This window comes from Melanostigma gelatinosum, assembly GCF_949748355.1.
Source record: "Melanostigma gelatinosum genome assembly, chromosome: 14".
NCBI classification, from domain to species: Eukaryota; Metazoa; Chordata; class Actinopteri; order Perciformes; family Zoarcidae; genus Melanostigma; species Melanostigma gelatinosum.
This window is the reverse complement of record NC_136647.1, coordinates 14,996,829-15,019,864: the sequence shown is the minus strand read 5'-3', so window position 1 is coordinate 15,019,864 and position 23,036 is coordinate 14,996,829. Positions and strand designations below refer to the sequence as shown.

At 42.2% G+C, this 23,036-nt stretch overlaps 2 protein-coding genes across 2 annotated transcripts in view; one reads left to right on the top strand and one right to left on the bottom strand.

Annotated features, from left to right (window-relative positions):
• gjb1a (gap junction protein beta 1a) overlaps positions 1-23,036 on the bottom strand; it is a gene marked incomplete at its 5' end in the record, with an annotated part of 150,274 nt that overhangs the window by 6,181 nt on the left and 121,057 nt on the right. The gene's annotated exons all lie outside the window — the stretch shown is intronic.
• On the top strand, positions 1,841-21,955 carry ophn1 (oligophrenin 1). The gene is made up of 24 exons (XM_079283841.1): positions 1,841-2,432; positions 3,258-3,353; positions 3,617-3,678; positions 4,609-4,680; positions 7,111-7,212; positions 7,317-7,427; positions 7,557-7,661; positions 7,760-7,889; positions 7,999-8,099; positions 8,287-8,378; positions 9,550-9,628; positions 14,270-14,303; positions 14,487-14,549; positions 14,794-14,868; positions 15,186-15,270; positions 15,695-15,753; positions 16,708-16,813; positions 16,925-17,084; positions 17,610-17,757; positions 18,513-18,821; positions 19,010-19,157; positions 19,982-20,032; positions 20,693-20,732; positions 20,854-21,955. Exons 1-24 carry the CDS (start codon positions 2,279-2,281, stop codon positions 20,857-20,859), a joined length of 2,388 nt encoding a protein of 795 aa, XP_079139967.1. The 5' UTR covers positions 1,841-2,278; the 3' UTR covers positions 20,860-21,955.

Below are 23,036 nucleotides of genomic sequence, written 5' to 3'. Positions count from 1 at the left end.
TTCTGTCATGTGGTATTGCTACTTTAATTGTATCGTTACTTCAGTAAAAGATCAGAGTACTTCTTCCACCACTGGTTAAAGGGCTCCATGTTACACAGCATGACCGTATGTCAGAGAGGTGGTTTTACCAAATGTGCAAACATTCTTATGGGACGCAAAGGTGATATACAATCCCTCGTGACCTGTTCTGCAACATTTCGAAAACTCCTGACGTTGTTTTTGTAAATGAAGGCCCAAAGTATTGGGACCAGTACATGGATGTGTAATGAATGAAGATGTAAATGAACCAAATGAACTGAAACTGACTGACTGCTGTGGTCCCCTGCTTCAGTTCAGACTGAATGATGACATCAGGCGGTCAGTAACAGTCATTGCAACATTGTAATAACGCTTCACTCTGCAGAAGTGAATTCAGTCTTGGGAAAGTGACATCAGCATTCATCATCACATTCCTCAACACCTCAACACAGGCCTCTGCGGAGAGAAACAAGTCTGCACGTCTGTCAAATAATGTGAACGTTGCATGACATTTGCAATCAGGAAGTGAGCAACACCTTTATTTACAGACATCTTGATATTGCTCTGATACTCCTGGTAGACAGCTGAGTCATGTCACCTCAATGCTATTGTTTTTGTGTGATGACATAGTTTTACATTAATGTTTCCATTGTGTAAGTTTAAATTACACAAATGTTTCCTGTAAGTCTGGTGAAGCTGTCTATGACCAGACCAGTGATATCATGGTGCTTATTCTTATATGTAGGAACACACCCAATCACATGCAGGTGTCACCTGTCTCATTGTGGAATAATCACGTTCTCGTGATATGTTCAGGGCCCCGCACAATAATGACCAAGTGTCCATGCAGGTGTGTCTGTATCATGAGAAGCTTTGAACTTAAAACCATGTTCCTCCAACACAGTGCTACCGTAGCGTTCATCAAAGGTCTTTAAATGTACGAGCAAGTTGAACCTTTATTTCATGTAATCAGGAAAGTCCACATTCACACGGGGAGCTGCCCATTACAACCAGAGCCTGATCTGTTGTTCTCTGCAGCAGTTGAGGATTACGGACTCAAGAGCACCTAACATGTATTCTGTTTCAGGTCATGAACCTACTTTTCTAACCTTGTTGTTCACAACCTTTCAGGTTTGTGATCCCGTAAAACGAAGCAATGTCTTCTTGCAACAACTAGTTGTGACCAATTCAACCAAAAAGTGCCATTCCCCCTTTGATTTATCCAATTACTTTCTGAGGGTAAAATTATCCAGTAATTTACAGAGAAAAGTTAAGAATACTAGAAAGTCTGAAAAAATGTAAATATTTTTTTTATGAATTACAAAGAAAAGTATTTAATTTATTTTTTTTAATCCCATCCTGTAAACCCTCAGATTTATTTGTCAAACCTTTGTGGTTTGACACCAAGGCTTATAGACAGACAGACAGTAGATAGATACATAGATATTAAGACGCACATTAGTATTTATTATAATATTATTAATATTATATTATATTTATTGTTATTATTGTATAATAACTGGACTATTCTTTTTTTCTTCACTTTCCTAGTTTTTATTACCACATAGTGGTAGCCATTTATTGCCCACAGCACCTGAACGCAGCATCGTGAACAGCAACTGTGCAGCAGCCCCTTTAAGAAGCTCCTGGGTGTGGAAAAGGGGAAGATTTCAGCGAGTCCGTAGCCAGATGGTTGCGTCCCATTCAGCTTTGAGTTACCCCTCTTTGTAAAGCTGTGGGACTTAAAGGATGTGTATGACACCTCAGTTTGAGAATATGCATTCACCAATGCGTATTCAGTGATTATTTATAGCGCGCGGCTAACTTTAAAAATCAAATGTGACTTCAAGCCAAGGTAAAGGCCGGGGGAGGTTTAAGGAAAGTGGTAAATATTTCGGAAACGGACGCGTCCAAATGAATTCTAGCCGCTCTTCTATTCACGACACCGCAACAAGGAAAAAAAGTGGTAAAGAGGACACAACTAAATTACAGTTTCGATAGCGCGTCAGAGGAAGAAAAAGAGGGAAGTAAACACAACACCGTGTCCCGTCATTGTTTCGTGCACTTCACACTCGACCAGCGGCTGCTGCAGGCTCCCACGGACACCATGGCTTCTGCTCCTGCGACCAAATGAGAGAGTGTGGAGTCGCTTCGACCGAGCAGCAATGACCAGTGAGCGGTAGACGAGCGTCGGCTGCGTGGCTCACGAGGACTAGCTCCGTGGCTTTATTGTCTGAAACCCCCCCCGGTCGTCCAGAAGATGGGGCATCCTCCTCTGGAGTTCAGTGAGTGCTATCTGGACAGCCCGGAGTTCAGGGAGACTCTCAAGTGTTATGAATTGGAGCTGGAGAACACGAGCAAATTCCTCAAAGAGTTGATAAAAGACGGCAACAGTGTAATCACTGCGATCAGAGGTAAGGATCCGCTCTCGGTTCGTTTTGTTACACATTGCATGTGAATACAGAGGCATGATGAGGCTTGGGATCAGCATCAGTGGGGCCTTTTTTTTAAGGGCCCACAGGATCCGTGTGGGTGGGACAGGCTCATTCAGGGAGGTGCTCGTGCTCCCCTGGGAGAGGACCAAACAGCCCGCGCTCCGAAGGGCCACGGATCATGGTGCAGATGTGCAGCATGAGCGGCTCAGTTTTGTTTTCCGAAACAACGCAACAGCTGCCTTCTTGTGTTGCTCCCCCCCCCCCCACCCACCACCCACCTCTACTCTACTGCGTGATACTCTCTGTCATCTGTCCCACTGAGAGTATGGACCACAGCCAGTGGCAGAAGGCAGTAGATGCGTTTATTTGGGTCAGCGTGGCACCCGTGAAGGCCAGCACTGTTGTTGTTGTTGTTGTTGTTGTTGTTTGACTTGCCAATAACCATTGTGCCCTCCAAATCAACAGTGACCAGCTTTTCACCTCGCAAACAGATACGGTCATTGTAGGCTTGGTGAGAATAGCCAGAGGGTCACGAGTGTTATTATATATTATATATTATACAACGCATCCTTTCTGCTGCTGATCTGATACAAACCTGCCACGGATTTATTTAATACTTTGGACTTTCCTAGCAGAGAATAGAAAAGCACTGTAGCAGTGGTCCTGGCCTGCACTTGAATCTTAAGAGTATTGTATTTCGAGGATGAATATGCCATGTTGTTGTGTAACGTAGTTGTCACAGGGGCATTTCTAACTCAATTCAGATGTTTCAAAAAGGAGTAAATGTTCTTTCTTTTTTTACAGGCTATTCTCTGGCAGTACAGAAGTTTTCCCAGACTCTCAGCATGTTCCAGTTCGACGTCGTCGGTGACTCCCTGACAGATGATGAAATTAACATTAGTAAGACGATGCTACTTTGTGTTTACTGACTTTTCAAAATCCTGAAACTGACTTTTAGGCAACTTGCAGGAGACGGCATGCCGTATTCCAGCAGGTTTTTCCTGTATGTATTCCGCACTAATACCATGTGGATAAATACACACACGTTACATCTGAATCAGCAAAAACACATCCCCGCCTTGCGTTTCCTGCGTCGGACACTTAAGATAAGAATGTGCTGCGTCTTTATTCCGGTCATCGTGTTTGTGTTTCCCCCCCTCCAGCTCAGTCGTTCCAGGAGTTTGCCGATCTCCTGCAGGAAGTAGAGCACGACAGGATGATGCTGGTGGGTTATCAACTTCCTCCACGCCGACTCTGCATCCCATTTAAACCCTCATTTAGATATTGGAAACCACACCAACATATCCAGCACTAAAGATCAGACCACTTGAAAGGAAACGTTTGGCACATTCGGTTACAGATAACTAACTTCCTGTTTGTTAAGACGCAAAATCAACACTTTTTGAAATGTGCTATAATGAGACACATGCACACACCTCGATGCTGTGGCCGAGTTTCCCTCTCGGGTTTCTTGTTCCCTTTTTGTAAATGCTTCTGATGCCGTTATTTCACACATTTATTTTACTGTAACTGCTGAATATTTTAGAGCGCTGCTGTTGTTGTTTTTTAATCTCTTTGCTTTATTTTCATAATTTAGTTACGCACAAGTTTTCCCTCATCTTTCCTTATTTAACCAAGCCAGATAAACTGCAAACTAACCGTCGTTGGCCATGTCCACACTACTACGTTTCCATTTGAAAACGCATATGTTTCGCTACGTTTACACTGAGCGTCCACACTACGCCGGAGTTTTCGAGCACCGAGACGTGCGTGGACCCATAATCTAGTAAACTACAGTCAACTAAATGTGTAAGTGTAAGATTCTTCCTTGTACACGACAGCAATCGAGTCGTGACAGCAGGCGCAGCAGTTAGACTGGCTTTTCTGGATACGGATCTAATTTATAAACCGGAAGTCATCTGGTAAATTGTGCTGACAATGGTGTGGAGGAGGAGCAGCATCGTTAAGAAAGTGCCACACCCCTACTTAACATTCACACTCTTTCAACAATGTTTGATGTTTATCTACGAACATACCGTGTGAAAGAGTGTGTCCTACATAAGGCAATACATTACGTGTGTGTGTGTGTGTGTGAGAGTGTTTTTACGTGTGGAATTGCACCGCAGTGACGGCCGCTCCGTGTTTGCCCGTCCAGGTTCAGAACGCCTCCGATCTGCTCATCAAGCCGTTGGAGAAGTTCAGAAAGGAGCAAATAGGAGTTACAAAAGTAAGTGTTTTCTGCTGATTCATCTGCTCTGCAAGTGAAATGTGGAAAAAGTAATCAGTTCTTAAGTCAGCACTGCAAAGCACTGTTCTGGTGTTGCTATGCATGAAAAGTCAAATCCTTAAACAACAATATATATATATATAATATATATATATATATATATATATATATATATATATATATATATATATATATATAATGATTTCCTGAGGTGCTTACAGACCAGACAGGCTGTTTTGAGCTACTTCCTCAAATCTATTCATGCGTGTGCGTGTATGTGTGAAACATTAATCTGTTAAGAACACTAACATTTACATCTCTTCTTCTTCCTCATTTTGTAAAAGCATTTTGTTGAAAGCAGTTGTTGTCATTGAGAACAGCTCATGCTTTTCTAAGGTGACCCCCCCCCCCCCCCGTGTGCTACTCCACCAATGTTTTATTCTGCTTTTAAAGTCATCAGCAGTCTCTGTGGGATATCACTGTGATTATTCAGACTGACATTTGAGGTTTTTTTCTGGTTGTGCTCTGGTGATCAGTGTATTTATTAACCAGACGCTTTCTGCTGTTCTTGCTGCTGTGCCGATTTGTTATCGGATTGAATGATAGATGAAATATACAGGCACCACATGACCTGGAAAACAAATGCATGTTAAACACATCTAATTTAATCCAAAGATGTATTGTGATTGTTCCAGTGACCACTGCAGCTTATTCAGAATAATAACAATGAAACAAATAACTGTTCATTTCAGCAATACTAATAATGTACTGGTTAAGAAATCTGTGTTATCTCAATAAGAGAAAAAGGGGTATTGTGTCCGTTACAAGGAGAACGTACATGTGAGTAAACAATGTTCTAGAACAGTGATTCTCAACTGGTGGGTCGCGACCCAAAAGTGGGTCGTGGACCCGTTTTCAGTGGGTCGCGGGCCTTTGCCTGACAAAAAAAAAAAAATGTTGTGATTTTATTTTGAAGGGCATTTTTTATGCAGCGGAATTATTCCAGCATTTACGGCACTTGTTCAGCGGTGCAGGAAAAACACCGATCAATGCGTTGGGAATCACATCACGTGATGCAGCTCAGCCAATCAAATATGAGTATTCTGACAAGTTTCCTGACTCAGTGAGATGTACACACACAGTGACACACGGGGAGAGACGAGGTTACAGAGAGCAGAGCAGGACTGTTGAGTTGTGAGATGTGAAAGTCAAATCATCGGATGATTTCCAAAAGAGAGAAATATCCAGAGAGACCAGAGTCATTAGACTCTGACTGGACAGACTCAGAGAGGTGAATTCTTCAAACACTAATTTCTCTTTTTAGAAGATGAGAAAAATATAATATTGTGGCTTTTTCACTTCAACCTGAATGAACTGAATTTAAAGCTGCAGGGCAATTCAGTGAAAATAATTTTGCTAAAATGAATTCCGTGAGGTAATTTATTTTTTAATCCAGTCGTTATTTTACTTGAAATGAGAAGAACATTTATTCATGTAATTATATGTATTATTTATAATCCATCCAGTTACATTTGAAAACTGAGAATAATAATTGTTAAAATATAATTGATGTGTTCTTTATTTGATTTGACAGTTGTTTAAAGACGTTACTACTACTAGACTTCGTGAATATATATATATATGTGTATATATATATATATATACATATATATATATATACATATATATATATATTTTTTTTTATATATATATATATATATATATATATATATATATATATATATATAAATGATATATATCTATAATTTGGGTCGTGGGTCGCGGCTTGTCATTAAGGGGTGATGGTGGGTCCCGCAGCCAGACCAGTTGAGAACCACTGCTCTAGAAACAGTGAAAGTGGTCAAAATGAATACCAGATCAACCCCCCAACCTACTTTGTCTGAGCAATACCAGCTGAATGTTTCCTTCTGTGTTACTTTTAGGTAACTATTCCAACCCTTTATCAATACTTTTAGCTTTCTATTTCAACTGTTATCTTTAGCTAACAATATATTCAGCTTACTATTATATGAGTATTTTACTACTATTTATTTTTGTCATCTTCCTCCAAATACCCCTCGGCAACTACAGAAGTACCCCCTGGTTGGAAATAACTGACCTATATTGGCCTTTTGCAAATGTGTTGGTGTCAGCGTATTTATCAGAAGAAATTGCAGCATAGAAATGCCAAAATATGTAGTTTAGAAACAATGTCTGCCCACCACTACCAAGCTTTTTTCAAAACTTCATGCAAAACCTACATACGATATAAATTTAAAGAAACTTCAGCAAAAATGGTGTTCGCTTGAAATATCGGCCCATAAAATCTGCTTTTTTGTATTTATTTTTTTCAGTCTTTTCATCAAGCTTTGCTAGATTATCTTTTTTATTTAATCTTTTATTTTCCCCAATTACACATCTGTCCCGCAGGAAAAGAAAAAGAAGTTCGAGAAGGAGAGTGAAAAATACCACTCCCAGGTAGACAAACACCTGAATCTCTCTGCAAAGAAGAAAGAGAGTCAACTCCAAGAGGTGGAGTACGACCAAGCATTCATCTGTTGTGCAGTGAAACGTAGAACTGAGAGCGACGAAGAAGTCTCTGTTTCAAATTTCCTTTTTAATATTTCTTACAAAAGGCCGACGAAATCCTTGACAAAGAGCGGGTGAACTTCTATGAATCGTCGGTGGACTACGTGTACCAGATCCATCAGGTGCAGGACAGGAAGAAGTTTGACGTGGTGGAGCCGGTGAGTTCTGCCTGTGGTCTGCCCACTCTTCCTCTTCGCTGTAACAAGAGATGGAGGAAATACATAACAGAATAGAAGAACTCCACGATGGATATCTACAGCATGTAATTCACGCTTTGGTTGGGACAGGTGCTGGCGTTTCTGCACAGCGTTCTAACGCTCAACAACCTGACTGTGGAGATGACTCACGACTTCATGCCTTACAAGCAAGAACTGCAGCTCAGCTTGCAGAACGTGAGTGGTGCAGCGAGTGACGCCGTCGGTGAGATTTGATATCTTCGTAATCGGATGTCGATGAGATTTCTAAAGTGCTGTCCGGTTTCTACCTGCAGACAAGAAACAACTACGAGAGCACTCGCGAGGAGATGGAGGAGCTGATGAGACGAATGAAACACCCGTCCCAGATCTGTAAAATGCACAGCTTCCTGCCCACGCAGGGCTATCTGTACTGTCAGGAGAAGTGTACGTGTGCTAGACGTCTACACAGAAGCAGGGTACTTGTACACGCTCCTGCTGGAATTCACTCTGACAAACCCTGTCCTTTCTTTTTGTTTCTTTTTTGTCCCAACAGGGGCTCTGGGCATGTCGTGGGTCAAATATTATTGCAAGTATCGCAAGGAGGGGAGACAGCTGGTCATGGTGCCTTGCGAGCAGAAGCCTATAACAAAACAGGTGCTTCACTGCAAAATAAATCAATTATGATTATGAACAAATCCACCACTCATAGCCACAGACCAACATGCTCTGACATCTTCAGTACCTGTAGCCAGTTTATATCCCCAGACTGCCAACCCTCTCTCTGTCTCCCTCCCCCTCTCCCCCCCTCTCTCTCCCTCCCTCTCTCTCTCTATTGCTGCAGGGCACTACGCAGCTGACACTGAAATCCTGCATCCGCCGGAAGACGGAGTCCATCGACAAGCGCTTCTGCTTCGACGTGGAAACTCACGAGAGGTTAGCGCAAACAAATCTGCGACGCTGGGAGATGAGGCAACAACGGGCAGCCTTGTGGGATGAGCGGGTTCAGGCGAGGTGAACAGGTGGCTCACAAGGACAGAGTGTGAGGGCGAAATGGACTGTAGCCCAAACAATCCCTCAGCGACGGGCCGGGGCTGGAGACAGATGGAGAACTCCCGTCATTTCAGTCAGGGGAAGGAACACAACAAGTTCATATTAATACAAGCGGGCCATGCAGCACAGCATGCATTTTAATCGACACTTGAGCCGTAGGCTGCTCCGTTACATTCGGGGTTTCTTGAAATATGTGGAAATAGTGTCGACAGGGTGTCTTTAAAGGTTTAAAAGCTGCTTTGGATTATTCACGAAGTGTTCGAAAGTGTCCCTGAATGTCGAGCAACTCATTTGTGTCAGCGTGCGAGCTGAACAACAACACGGCGAGGAGTAGGCTGTTTGATAAACTGCAGGTGGCAGTGCTGTCTAGTGGAGGAGATCATGTTGTTGGCTCGAGATGTTTTAGTCCAGTGCTGCTTCCCGACCCGGACCTCCTTCCTAGAAGGTGTTGACGTAGGGTTCATATATTCCTCTGCTCTTTAATATCTCAGGTTGTTTGTTCGATGAACTTGTCTTCATCCCAGTGTGCACAACGCCACCATACGAGTGTTGGATTGGCGGTTTCAGGCGTACTGACAGACAGGGGCTTCAAAACAAATCGGGAAACACCGTTAGCCACGTGGCTCCTACAGATAGCTGTTGATGGAGAAGTTACTTTTTATCAGACTTTTTAAGGTTGTCATAGTTGGCTGATTAGTGCAGTTGGCAGCCTTAAACTCGTAGCACAGTTGTCTTAGTTAACAATTGATCCAGTCGCCTATAAGCTGTAAAATTTGGCACCGGATTTTGTTGCTTCTGCAGAAGACAGATTGCAACGATTGACTCTCATCATCTCTTGACGCTCGTCTCATTCGCCGCCATCGGGCATTCAATCAGCGACTTACTTCATCTTGTGCTGTTCTTGTTATTTTGTCCACTCTGAAAAATGCATAAGAGCTCTAAAAAAACGAAATGTTCACAATGGTTTGGAAAAATGCAGCCAAACAAAGTGCGAGTGAATAATTTAATTGCGGCCGGTTTCCTCTTTTAATGGCATTTGTCACTGTTTCCATAGAAACACACCCGTCACTTTCCAAGCTCTTTCGGAGGCGGACAGGAAGTCGTGGATGGAGGCCATGGATGGAAAAGAGCCTGTGAGTTCATTTCTCATCTCATTTTGGATTATTCTTCTCCAAGACATCATTTTTTTTCGAAACTGCTTCACTGCCAAAAATATGTACGATGCAATATGGAGTCTGCTGCTAAGCGGAGACATGGCCACTGGTTATTGTGGTGACGCTTAACACTCCCAACCAGCCAGATTCCATTTCCAATCTGGATTGCAGAGTCTATCCAACCTGTTTTAAATTCAACCTCCTTAAATGCTGGCAGGTAGTTACACTTCCGTCTTAAATCTTTGAGGGAAGAAGCCACAGTTATCAAGATGAATGTCATTCGAAGCTTCTTAATTTAAGCGCACCTAATTAAACGTGTTTTACATTCACAATATCGGCTTCTGAAAAACCCGATTTGTTAAATACTGTGCTGTTTGTTTGACAGAAACATTGGGGTTTTTTTTTTTCTGCTATCGATTTCATCATGTAAGGGACTTAACCGCTCAGATGGGACATTTCTTAAGCGCCGTGGGACGACGGCAAGGGTGATGTCATTATGGCTTCTCTATTCCAGACGTGTGAGGTGGTATGAAGCCTGTCAGGCCCCATTATACCACCGGTGTGCAGTTAATGGGGACACCTGGTTAGTTTTAACGGCCCCACACAGCACGGCTGAGTTCACACCATCAGGGATTTTTTCTTTTTTGCTCTTATAATCATGTTTAGGTGTTAATTGAAACCTCTCTGTAAAAGCAGCCAAACTTTGCTGCTCCCACAGTCTGTCTCTGTGTTCAGCAGTTTTGAGGCGAGGGTGTACCAAATAGCCTTACTCGCCAGATTTACGTTGTAGTCGATTCCTCTTTTGGTTGTAAACTCTGCTCCCTCTGCAGTCCTTCTCGTTTTGGATGGTTCAGGTTTAGGTTTAGGTGTCGCGTGAGTTGCGGACACCACAAATGGACCGTGTCTGCCAGAGGATGTGAAAATAACAGAAGGCACACTTTTCAGCGCCCTTTCTTCCTGTGCAACTTCCCCCAATGACTTCTGTATATCGTGCATATTTCACAAGAGCTTTTCCACCCACTCTGTCAAAATGTTGTCAAGCAAAGATGCGCCGCACTGCTGCCAGGTCTACTCTGGACACCAATCAACTCTGGGGCTCTGTTGGAATAATCTCTTCTTCCACAGTCGTCTTCATGACACACTGAATGCCCTGTAGCTGTGCGAACGGCTGACGTATGAGATGCAGTCTTGTGGACGCTTTATATTTGCTGTCATGGGCCTCGTACTGCAGCGTGTCGATGCATCTGCTGATGTGTTTCAACATGTTTCTGAACCTTCCTCTTATTCTGCTGTCTCATAGTTAGTGTGCCGAGTCCAGAGCGTTGCTCTAAGGGTGTGACTGTTCTCTTGCACTTTTAATGCACAATGTTAATCTAGTAATCCCCATCATCTAACAGGTAACTGTAATCTAACCTGGAGTAGACACTGGAGCTTGAGTGATCAACAAAAGTAATCAGCAATTTTAAAAGTAATTTTTCGAGCTGAATATTCATTCCAGCTCTTCAAATGTGAGGGTTTGCTGCAGTTCCTCGTTATGCATGATGATAGTTAAAGTATTTTTGACTATTAGATTGTTTGGATGATGTCACCTGCGGTTCTGGCAAATTGTGTTTGTTAATTTCTCACCATCTTCTGACATTTTATTGACAAAACAATTGACCAATTAATCAAGATTCATATCTGCAGATTTAAGCGATAATAATAAAAAAAGAATGGTGGACGATCAGTTTAGCATTTTTTTTGCCCATAAACCTCCTCAGGAGCTCTGGAAACAAAAGCAGGCGGACGCCGGGCTCCAGGCAGCCAGCTGGTCCATTAGGCTCTTTTTTTCGGAAAACTTTGGTTGACATGTATGACCCGTGTGTGCCACATGTTATGTAACGCTACACTCGCAGATCACATAGAGGCCCACTTTCCAGTGGAACTTCTTATAAATTAAAAAAAGTATTTGGTATGAAAAGTGTTGGACAAAGAGAGAATACCTGCATGTTCCTCTCCAAACTCGCCGACGCGAGAGGACGTTTTGGCGATTTTCTTTTCTTACGGTAATCATTCCAACATTGGAAAGAAGCTGACTTTTCACTGCCAGTCATTCCTTTTTCTGAAAGCGTCGTAATTTTTTGCATGTCTAGATCAGATCTGTCAGTTTTAAAGCGCTCATGTGATCTTATCTTTTTGAATTAGAGAAACTCATGTTAGATTGAGAGATTTCCTCCCAGAAAGCGAAGCAAGAGAGTGATGTACCATAGTAGTTGTTCCATTCTCAGGCGTGAATCAATAATACGGCGTGATGATGGGGATATTTCACACATCAGCTGCCTGTGACAACAAGCACTCGTCCTTGCTTAGGAGACCTGAATAAACAAGACTCCACTTTACTGTTTCCAGCTGCTCTGTAGCTGGTCCAGGGCCCCGTGCCACGTACGTGTCCAACTGAGTTAGCCGGATACTTTTCAGGATAAGATGACGTAGATCAATCTTTTCGGTTCCACGAAGCAAGTTCGGCAAAATCACCATGGCAACACATCCAAAAGCTTGAACCTGCTCCAGCGCAGGCTCAGTGAAGGTAGCTGGATAAGCTGGCCACTCCCCCGGAAAAAATGGCAGCTCCTGTCATATACGGTAATGCTCTTGCGCATATACTGGGGGTTATACGGGAGTTCCGGAAATGCATGTAAAGAGAGACACACGTGATCCATTAAAACCAGCTGAACAAACTAAGAAGCCTCTATTGCACTAATGTACAGCTCCCTTCCTCAGAGATCCACTGATGAAGGAGGATATTAGTTGGATGAGTGTTTTATAGGGAGAGAGTTCTTCCACATCGGCAATATCCATTATCACATCATGATGACTTCCTATACGAGCGCTATCGATTCTGCCGACAAGGAATCATTTATTTACACCTTCTCGAGCCACACATTGAACACCACACGCCGCAGCCGAGCACTGACTGTCCCACAGACTGGATGCAGCGTTGCGCTGTTGTGCGAGTGCTACATTGTAGTACAGTGTCGGCGATGCGGAGAACATGGGGAAAGCCGCTGCATGCCGTGCTGTTCGTAAAGTTCATTTGGCGCTTAATAAACTTATGGATGTGTTCATTACATCACCATGGCACATATTGTACTGACTCAGCATTCTGAATTGTGTGTGTGCTTACTTAGTGTTTACTTGCTCTCATGTCCTCTTGATGGCTGGTTGCATACATGAGGGTTAAAGCACTCATAATGATATGACAGTGTTATTAGTACACCAGCATATCATTATTGTAGAACATGATGAAGGTGGACTCATGATAAGAATAGAGAGAATCACACACTATTTATTTTCACTGCTTCAATTGATTGAATGTCTGATGATGAATAATACACATACTGATCCGCCCATGAACAGATTCTCACACACACATATTCAAACTAGTTATATATGGTAATCTACACATACATGTATATATATATATAGTAGGCTACATGATACATAAGGGCATACAGTACATATATCCTCATATTAATGAGTATCAGTTAGATGCTCTTTGGGCTTGTTTTTATCTACTTATTCTGAAAGAGTTGAGATCATTATTGTCGCTATAGATCTCATTGGATGATGCATTCATGAAGTCTACTGCCAGCAGCACATTTAAAGACATATCATCTGATTGGTTGGGGTGATGAGGCATTAAAATTAGCTGATACATTTCCAACACTTACGCATTTAACTTGTCTGTGGTATTTTGCGTGCTTACTGTCTCGCCCTCTCAGCAGCGGTGTTATATTTTGCCGCGCTTCCTGTCTCGCCCTCGCAGCGTTGGCGGTGTTATATTTTGCCGTGATTACGGTCTTGAAATCCTCATATGCGTTCATGATCATCTCCTGCGCGTCAGCGGAGTAAAAAGCGGCTCTTTCTTTGACTTTATTTAACATTGCACTGTTAGAACATCATGGTTTCGGTGATCGACGCTTCCCCCTTTTGACGTAGGACGAGCACGCGCAATCATCCTGATCCTGATCGTCTGGTTCGAATTAACGAGACTGTTTGAGAGCGGAGCCTTGCAGGAACCGAGATGGCCTGACATCAATCATCTCGTTCATGTAGGCTGGCTAACAGGACATTTGATCGACTTTGCTGAACCACTTACGTGGCACGGGGCCCTGGCCTCTTGACAGCCGTTAGTGGGGCGAGCGGACAGCGTCCAAACAAAGCTTTGATCTAAAAAAAATGCTTTGCGTTGGCTGTGAGTTTTAAAGGTTTTCTAAATGAATCCCAAGAGAAGAGATTCTTGTCATTTGCTTTGTTTTTGAATCAGGAATCTTTCCTGTTTTCCATCAGTTAACAAGACACACATTCTGTTTCAGTTGTTATTATTTTCATGCAATTTGTATCTGCTCATAAGGTAAACAGGAAAGCTGGGCTAATGGTGCCATAAACGACCCGGGAAGCGATCTCTACATCCAGCCAAGTTAGATTTTAGTGAAGCAGCTTTGTGTCCTCCTGCCGTCCTCAAGTCGCTCTCTTATTCTCTAAAACACACATTGTGTTCATTAATCATGTTGTGAGGCCGCTGTTGTGTTCTCCATGTTTCCTCAATTTCATTTTCACATTTTACATTTTTCATTTCAGATCTATCATTCCCCAATCCACAATCAAGCTGAAAGTAAGTTGTTCGTTGCCCTCCAGGTCTTACGCTGCGATGCTGATGTAATGCGGTGTAGACAGACGCGGTAACACCCCGATGCGTCACCGAGTTCATCTGTGTCCATGTTTTAATAATCAGAAGATTTCTCTTCAAATTATTGTTTGCTTGTTCAATCTTTTCATCTTTTTTTTACTTCCACAGTGGAACTGAATGAAATTGGATTTAAGTTTGTGCGAAAGTGCATCAACTACATTGAAACAAAAGGTAAAGGGGCAAAATGTTTCGCCAGACGGGTGATCTTATGATCCAAGCCTGGCACATTTTTCTGTCTCAAACCAAATGCTGAAATGAAGCGTGCACAATCAGGAAAGAACATCTGCAGCTTAATGCTGGCTCCTGAAGAGAAGCATGTGGTACATTTCCACTGCTCTGTATTTGTCCAGGTTACACTCTCCCTTTTTTCAATTTTCTTTTTACCCCCCCCCCCCCCCCCCCTCGTCTTTTCCAGGAGTCACACAGGAAGGAGTGTACAGAACTGTTGGCAGCAACATCCAAGTGCAGAAGCTATTAAATGCCTTCTTTGGTAAGGAAATAAAGCCCGTGAACATGTTTTCGCGTCTGTCCATTTCGCCGTGTCGTCTTTGCTCGGCCTCGTCTTCCTTAGTTTTAAACACTGCAGGTTCTGCCGCTTTCGTGAAGGTTGTCTGTATGAATGACGAGGAAATATCAGCAGGTCGCTGACTCGTTGCATATTGCTTATTATTTAATTATGGCTAGCACATGCCACAACTAGCCATTTACTTTGATCAATTAAGGTACTAATCACAGGTGGACGTCAGTGTTGTTTACGTGGAATTGAACCATAATGGCGTTGCATTGTTTTGATCTGCTCCTTCATAGACTCCACAAACCCAGGAGATGTGGATCTCCAGAGCAGCGACTGGGACGTTAAAACCATCACAAGTGCACTGAAGTTTTATCTCAGGTATGTTTGGTCTGCGAGTAGATGCATGTGAGCAGGAGACACAAAGCTGATGTGTAGAAAAGACTGAAAAACACTGTTGCTCCAGATCTACAGCTGTTTCTTTGACTGACATTGTTTTAATTATCAAATCCGTACGTCTGCTCTGTATTTTATGTTCGATAAGCCTACATTAACTACATGCAGCTATAATATAATTGTTACGTTGATGAACAGTCTCATTTGTAACTTTGCATAATTCTTCCTAGTACAAATAGAGTTTCCTGTGTTTGAAGTGTTGAGTTATATCACACTTGTTTACGAGAGTGTGTGTGTGTGTGTGTGTGTGTGTGTGTGTGTGTGTGTGTGTGTGTGTGTGTGTGTGTGTGTGTGTGTGTGTGTGTGTGTGTGTGTGTGTGTGTGTGTGTGTGTGTGTATTCATCTGCAGGAGCTTGTCTGAACCGCTGATGACCTACAGTCTCCACAGAGACCTCATGTGTGCTGCAAGTAAGATGTGTTTTACACATCATCCAGCGCAAAGATTGAGGAGTTTTGTTTGCATGTTCATGTTTCATCGGTCTGATTCTTTTTTTTAAACCGTCCTCTCGGCTCTCCACCTGAGGCTAAAATATGTGTCAAACTCGCACTGGAGCTTCACTCAACATCGAATCCTCTTGATGACTTCAAAAAGGAATTAGGCAACTTGTCCTCACCTGTTACCATTCAATCGTGAAACTATTTAGCTGTCATGCTTATTCATGTTCTACTTAAAGTACTTAAAGTAATCTACCAAAAGGCTTCATGCTTTCTATTTGCAAAGATAAGAAATATAAACCGACGCGTGCATGGAACATACTGTTTGTATATACTTGTAGTTTAAATGTTGTAATTTCTTGGTTTTAACAATATGTTACAATTAAATGACGCAGTTTCCTGAATTTAACAGACTGTTGGCTTGTATAATCTATTAAGCACAGGATAGATGCTCAGATTACTTTTTTACAGATTTCAGATGATCTTTTCCAGAGAGTTTGGGGAGTTATTATCAATTTGCCGCGCGTCCTGCTTATCTTTACACCTGCGTTACCGTGGAGAAGCATTGCCCCGATGGCAGGTAGAAAATAGGCAGGTTCAGCAGTTTAACAGGCAGCACTAGGCCAGTCTGGAAGCCGTAAAAGTCCTCTGCTTATTTATATCTGTCACACGACGTCATCGTAAAAACGGAGAACAATGAGTTTAACAGCAACAGCCTCATTCTGTCAGGATGTTACAGTGAGACAAATTGTGACTTTAGTTTCCTGGAAATGTCATTGAGTATTTTAATAGCGGCTCCTAATTAAACGGCCGGAGTCTGTCTTCGAGATGTTTTTGTACCATTGCCGTGTCGGGCTGGGTCCTATTCTATATTGTGTTTCCTGTGATTTATGTCTACAGATACTTTGTGTTGTCTTTGTATCACAGAGTCGGACAATCTGGACTTTCGACTGAGTGAGATTCATTCCCTTTCCCACAAACTACCAGAGAAGAACCGGGAGATGGTGGAGATGCTTATTAAACACCTGGTCAAGTGAGTTCTAGCACACAGTGTATTTATTTATTTATTTATGTACCTCTTGCTCACCGTCGCAAATGATCCGAGATAATGTGTCACAGTTAGATCACTCTTTATTTTTAACAGCGTGTGCAGTCACAGTGACGAAAATCGAATGATCCCTTCAAACATGGCTGTAATCTTTGGACCCACGCTCATGAGAGCCAAGGAGGAGACGGTGGCGGCCATGTTGGATATCAAGTTCCAAAATATTGTCGTTGAGATTCTGATTGAGGACTTCAAAAAGGTACGTTTTCAAGGACTGTAAAAGACCATCGAGCAATATCATTTTGCGTAACTTTAAAAAAAATGTTTATACATTTTTGGAAATGCTTTAATACTTTGCAGAGATTACGATGAGAAAATTGATACCGCTCGTTAATTGCCAGGCAACCGGCGGAGACTGTATGAAGTTACTGGTCCCGTCCAAGGAATAACTTAGTAAATAACTCCCAGTAAACTTCCAAATTGACCTTTTCACGTGTTTGTTTGTTATGAAACAAACGAGATACAACAATGCCACTGGTCTGAGCCAAGTATTTCATAAATTGTTGAGCTATGTCATGCTTCTTAATGTGAGTTTGTGCAGCAGAAGCATTTGTTTGCCATAGACGTCACTAAATCACTAATTTGGGTTTTTGTGCCGAGTCCTTTCGTTAAGATTGTTCTGTGAAAAATAGCAGCAATTTGTCTTTTTTCCATTCATTCAGTTACAAGCTGTAACAGTAGCCACTAAACCAAAGTGTTACTTAAACTTTTCTTGTGATTACAGATCTTCAGTCACATGCCAGAGGACAGCACTTCCCCACCAGTCCCTCCTCCGCGGATCACCCCGAGAAAGAGGCAACCAATCACAATCTCCAAGCGGCCGCCTCGTGTTTATCAAGCTCTTACTCCCAACCTCTTCCCGCACACAGAGAGTAACTATCATCATCATCCTCCTCGTTAACCCACCCTATCCAGGCTGTAGTACAGTCCATTATTTTTTGCGTCTTAAAATACTGCAGAAAGATTTGAGCCACAACTTCCCTGCAGAGTCGGCTCCTAACATTTCTGAAGTGCAAGACAGAAAAATGGGATTCAGTGTTTCCTTAACATGGAATCAATCTATGTGTTCCTTTTTTTCCTTGTTCTTTATTGTTAATATTAAATTCCTCTGGTGTTTTTATTTTAAGCACAAATGAACTAAAGCAGGCTAAGCCTCTGGCTGAGTCATGTCATTGTCTGTGTTTGAACCCCTCATTAAGTGGGTGTGTCAGAGAGATTTGGAGCACCTGCAGCTTGTCCTCCCTGCGTTGGTTTGATATTTAAAGATTCTTAACTTACTTCTTGTGTCGTCAAATAAGCAGCCCTGTATGATTAATCCAAAGCTTTATTTTCTGAAACCACTGAAGTGGTTGTGTAACTAAGATTCTTACATTCAACTACATTGTATTGTTGTGCGACCTTCAGTACATGTCTTCAGTACATGTTTGTTTGTTTTTCTTGCACACTGAAGACTATTTGTATTATTTCACAGAGGAAAACAATTTACTTTAGACTGAGGCCCGGAAGCTCCTGTCTCACATCGGAATCACAACAACGTCCCTTTCTCCGTCTCAATGCTTGTCCGTTGAGTCCACTCCAAGTAGTCACGTACCTTGCATTCATCGGTTGTGCTCTTTCTTTGCAACAGATGGCCAGAACGACAGCTGTGTCGTGGACGGGGAAGTGTCAACGAACCCTGTTCCCCTGCAGCGGTCAAGACCAGGAAGCGTTCCTCCACTCGTTCCAAGAGAACCTCCTCCAAGGTTAGCGTTGATGCCCAGACCAGCGAGCCGTCAGGAAAGACACTTAGACTCTGACACCGGCAAGATAGACGACACAAGGCAAAGGCCAGATTCTTCTTCGGCGGCCAACGGGGAGTCTGGAGTCTATGTGAGCAGAGTACCGTCCTTCCAGAGCAGAAGACCACCTCCCAAAGGCTCACCAGCCAACAGAGAAGGTATGGTGAACCCTGTGTTTATGTGGGGAAACGTCCTTCCACGATGCTCGTTTTCTTTAACAAAACTACATACGTTTTATGTGATCTAAAAATAAGTGAACACAAAGGGAGCCTTTAGTCTTAATTTTGCCATTTACAATTTTATTGCAAAGATTTGTAATTCTATATTATCGTTGTATGTCTTCCAGGAGATTCTGATGGTCTGACCAGAACAAGGTCCACAGAGAAACATGCCATTTGTAGACCACCTGTCAGGCCTCCTGAACCCCCCTCCAGACACCCCGCTCCACAAAAGACCCCGAGTGCAGCCAGCAGCGAGGGCACAGCCTCATCCTAGTAAGTGCTCCTCTGTATAACAAAAGTCTGTCGCCTCCTTTTCTGAGGTACTGGTCAAGAACTCAATGGATCTGTGTTTTTTTTATTTAAAAAACCTTGAAATGGATTCTACAAAGAATGCGTCTTTCAGCTCATTGTTTTGGTTTTACGGTTCACAACTTAAGACGTCTTTGTTTCATTGTCATCGCTCTCATCAACGTCATTTTCAGACGCAGCAGGCAGCGGTTTTCAGTTGTAAAAGCTCTAAAAGGCCACCGTACACTACCTCGCAAAATGAGCAACTAGCTGGTGAACGTTAAATTGCTGAACTCTGCAATTTAGCAACTTAAATTAACATATTTCTGTCAGGTAATATGAGGTAGAGACCAAAAACAGCTAAAAGGTTGTGAATATTGGACTTTAAATGCACCAGGTGGCCAAAAACACTACTCAAAATGGAGCAACAATACATTACAACTATTTAGCTGAGGCTTTTATCCAAAGTGACTTACAATAAGAGCGCTCGACCATGTGGGCCCCTCAAGGAGAGCAAGAATCGTACAAGTACATCGACGTCATTAAATATGCTGCTCTACATCAAACCGCTGCAGACGATAGGAGATCGAGAAAGAGGTGTGTGTGTGTTCATGGGCCAAGGTGGAATCCGAACAGATGAGTCTTCAGTCTTTCACCAACGTGGCTAGCAGCCCAAAAAAAACACCCAACAATCGGTGGGAACCGTACAGGCAGGTAGTGGAGTATAAAAAGCGCTTGGATCTGGAATCTCCCCGATGAGATGAATCATAGGTTTAATACCAACATGTTTTTGTTTGTTTTTTCTGCAGTGTTGCCTCTAAAACTAAGTTTTTTGAGAATGCCTCCAGGCACGTTGGCAGGTATGTAGAAGCTTATATTTGTGTATGTGCTCCCGTCTGTCCGTTTCTTTAGTTCAGTACACTAATCACACACAAATGTTTTTACAGTCCTGTAGACAACAGTTCATAAAAAAACCCCAACTGAAGATTGAAGTTACCCTCTTCCTTCTGATGACGTAATCATGGAAGTGGAAACATGTCTCCTCTTTTATGATTTGCTTGGATGGTCTGAGTTCAGGTCCTTGCTGCCCTCCCTGCACACGCAGTGATGAAGGCTGGAAAGGAAGAATGCCTGAGTGGGAAGAGTTTATAGGAGTTTTATCAAAGGGAGTTTATCTCTTTCTACATTGTGTTCTATCAATGTTACATACAGACATACAAAGATGTCGTTTGGCCTTTTGGAAAGAAGAAGCACATTGTGACTCATATAGTGATTATTCTCCCACACAGCTGTATAATATGAATATCGTGTCGATATATTAAGATCTCACAATTAGTTGGTAGCCTCTGTTGAATTCTTACTTTAAAAAGGAGCCAATCAGTCGTTCTGACCTTTTTGAAACATTTCTTTCTTTGCGTCATTAGTATTTGTTTGGGTGTTGAGTTAAGACCATGTTTCTCCAGAATCGAAAATGGCTTTGTAATTATTTTTCGTTTCTTTTTTTCTCTCTGCTAATTTAGTGCACCCGCCTCTCCGTCATTATCAACAGGGAAAAAAGAGGTGAGATTTACTGTGATCGTGACAGATTCAACAGCATTAAAATACTGAAGACCTTGAGAGTCGACCTGTGTAATGAAGTGAGACGTGATTTCTCTTGTTTTTAATTTGTCTGTTTCCTCAGAATTAAAGTTAAGGAGCCTCACACAACATCATGTGACCTCTACATGTGCTGATGAAGCTGGAGGGAGTCATTGTCGATGATCTTAGCGGCTAGACTGAAGAGGTGGCTCCCCATATATCATAATACATATATTGGTAAGAATGATGTTGTAAGGGAACACGTTAGCAAATGGACTTTTGATTGGGCTTTGATCATTATTCTAAAGTTAAGATGGCGTAACTGTACTATTTCGCCCCTTGTTTCATGCCAGGTGACAATTTTGTCAACTAATATTACAATATTTAGTTATTTTACAGTGTTAACAACTTTGAATGGCTAATTTTATTAGAGGCAACAAACTGCCATAACTGGTTATAAGCGATTACTCAGACATCTTGTCTACACTCTTAACACAATTGTTGCACAATTCAATTGTAAAATAGATCTCCCAAAGATGACGAATTGATTAAATAGGGTTAATCATTATTCATTTGAAAACGTGGAATATTAGTCTCATTAACTTCTAGATTGTATAATGAACCATGTAAGGAAGGAGCTGGATAACGCTAATTCATGAAGCAAGTTAGAAGAACTATTTCTGTGGAAGCTGTTTTAGTTTGTTCGTTCAGAAAGAAATTTGAGATCAAAATTGAATTTGACAAAACGTGTCATTCAGCGATGAGTCACTTTTTAAGAGGCATTACAAAAAAGTATTTTGCTAGCCAGTGCCGGCCTGTATTCCAGTCAGTGTGGTTATAATCGACATGATGAACACAATGCTAATGCTAGTTTGATGGGGAGTTATTAAAACTCGATTCTCTCGTGTACATTCCCTCACTTCTGCCCTTGGTGTCGATCCCTCCTTACTTCATGGAGGTAGGTCAGGTTGCACAAGAAGAAGTTTACCTGAATTAGTTGCACCTCAAATAAATGGTTGGGATTACCAAAACGGGTCACGTAAACTGACTGTTACAATAGTTTGTGACGATAACACTCCGATGTTTTGTTTTATTTCTTCGTCTTCAAAATCGTTCTGTTAACTTTACACTTTTGTTTAATAACCCAACATAATTCTGGTTGTTGGATGTGTTTGCAAAACATAAAATAAAAGTTGTTAACATGCCTCATGAACATGTTATTGTGTTAGTCTGTTTGGAATGAGTCATTATTTTATGATTCTTAATTTAGCACAGGGAAACTGTAAACGATACAGGAAATTAATATGCAAATATAAAGGATAGAATTCACTTAACAGTGGTGGAAATTATGCTCCAACTAAATCAAACAAACAATAGAGGTGCCATTAAACTGACATTTTTACCTGCGGCTGTATGCCTCCAGCAACCAGTGCTGTTGCAGTTCACATCCATGTCTGTCAGAAATGTCATCACTTTATCTTGTTCGACATTTGTGGTAAATTCTCATAACTAGCATATGAATTCTTGAGTTATGGCCACAAATGTGTTTTGTGAGGTAAAAATGACTTGACCACCGAATTCTAATCAGTTCATCCTTCAGTCCAAGTGGATGTTTGTGCCAAACTTGAAGAAATTAGCTCGAGGCGTTCCCGAGATATCTCAAGAATGGTGCGGAGGTTAGGTCACAGTGACCTCGACCTTTGATCTCCAAAATCTAATCATCTAATCCTTGAATCCCGTTGGACGCTTTTGAAGAACTTCCCTTCAGGAGATCCTGAGATATTGCGTTCGCGATAGCGGACCGGACAATCGACGGACTGACGACCCGAAAATATCCAAGCCTCTGTGCCAGCGACAAAAAGAACCAAATGACTGAGAGGAACATAAACAGGCTGTGTGTACTAAATTCTCCATGGCAACACAAATGTCAACCTGCTGGAGGCATGACCGTGGACCAGTGGATCCCTGAAGTCAAGACCGCTTTCCTCTGGTGACGGCGAGTCCGTTCAGTAGTTGTTCACTCTGGACCACAGACTTTGCCGTCCCCAGAGCGCATGCTGCTAGCATTCCAAGTCTCCAGTGTGTCCATCCAGTCCATCCGCTGTGGCCTTCAATACTTGCTGCATGCACAACATGCTGTCTTTGACGAGCACAATAAGTCATCTGGTGTCACATTTCCATGAGGGTTTTTATCTATATTCACTTGAAATATCCTTTATCAACAGGAAATGCGTACAATTAACGGAGCATGATATTCTTAAAATGCACCAGCAGCACCGGACTTGG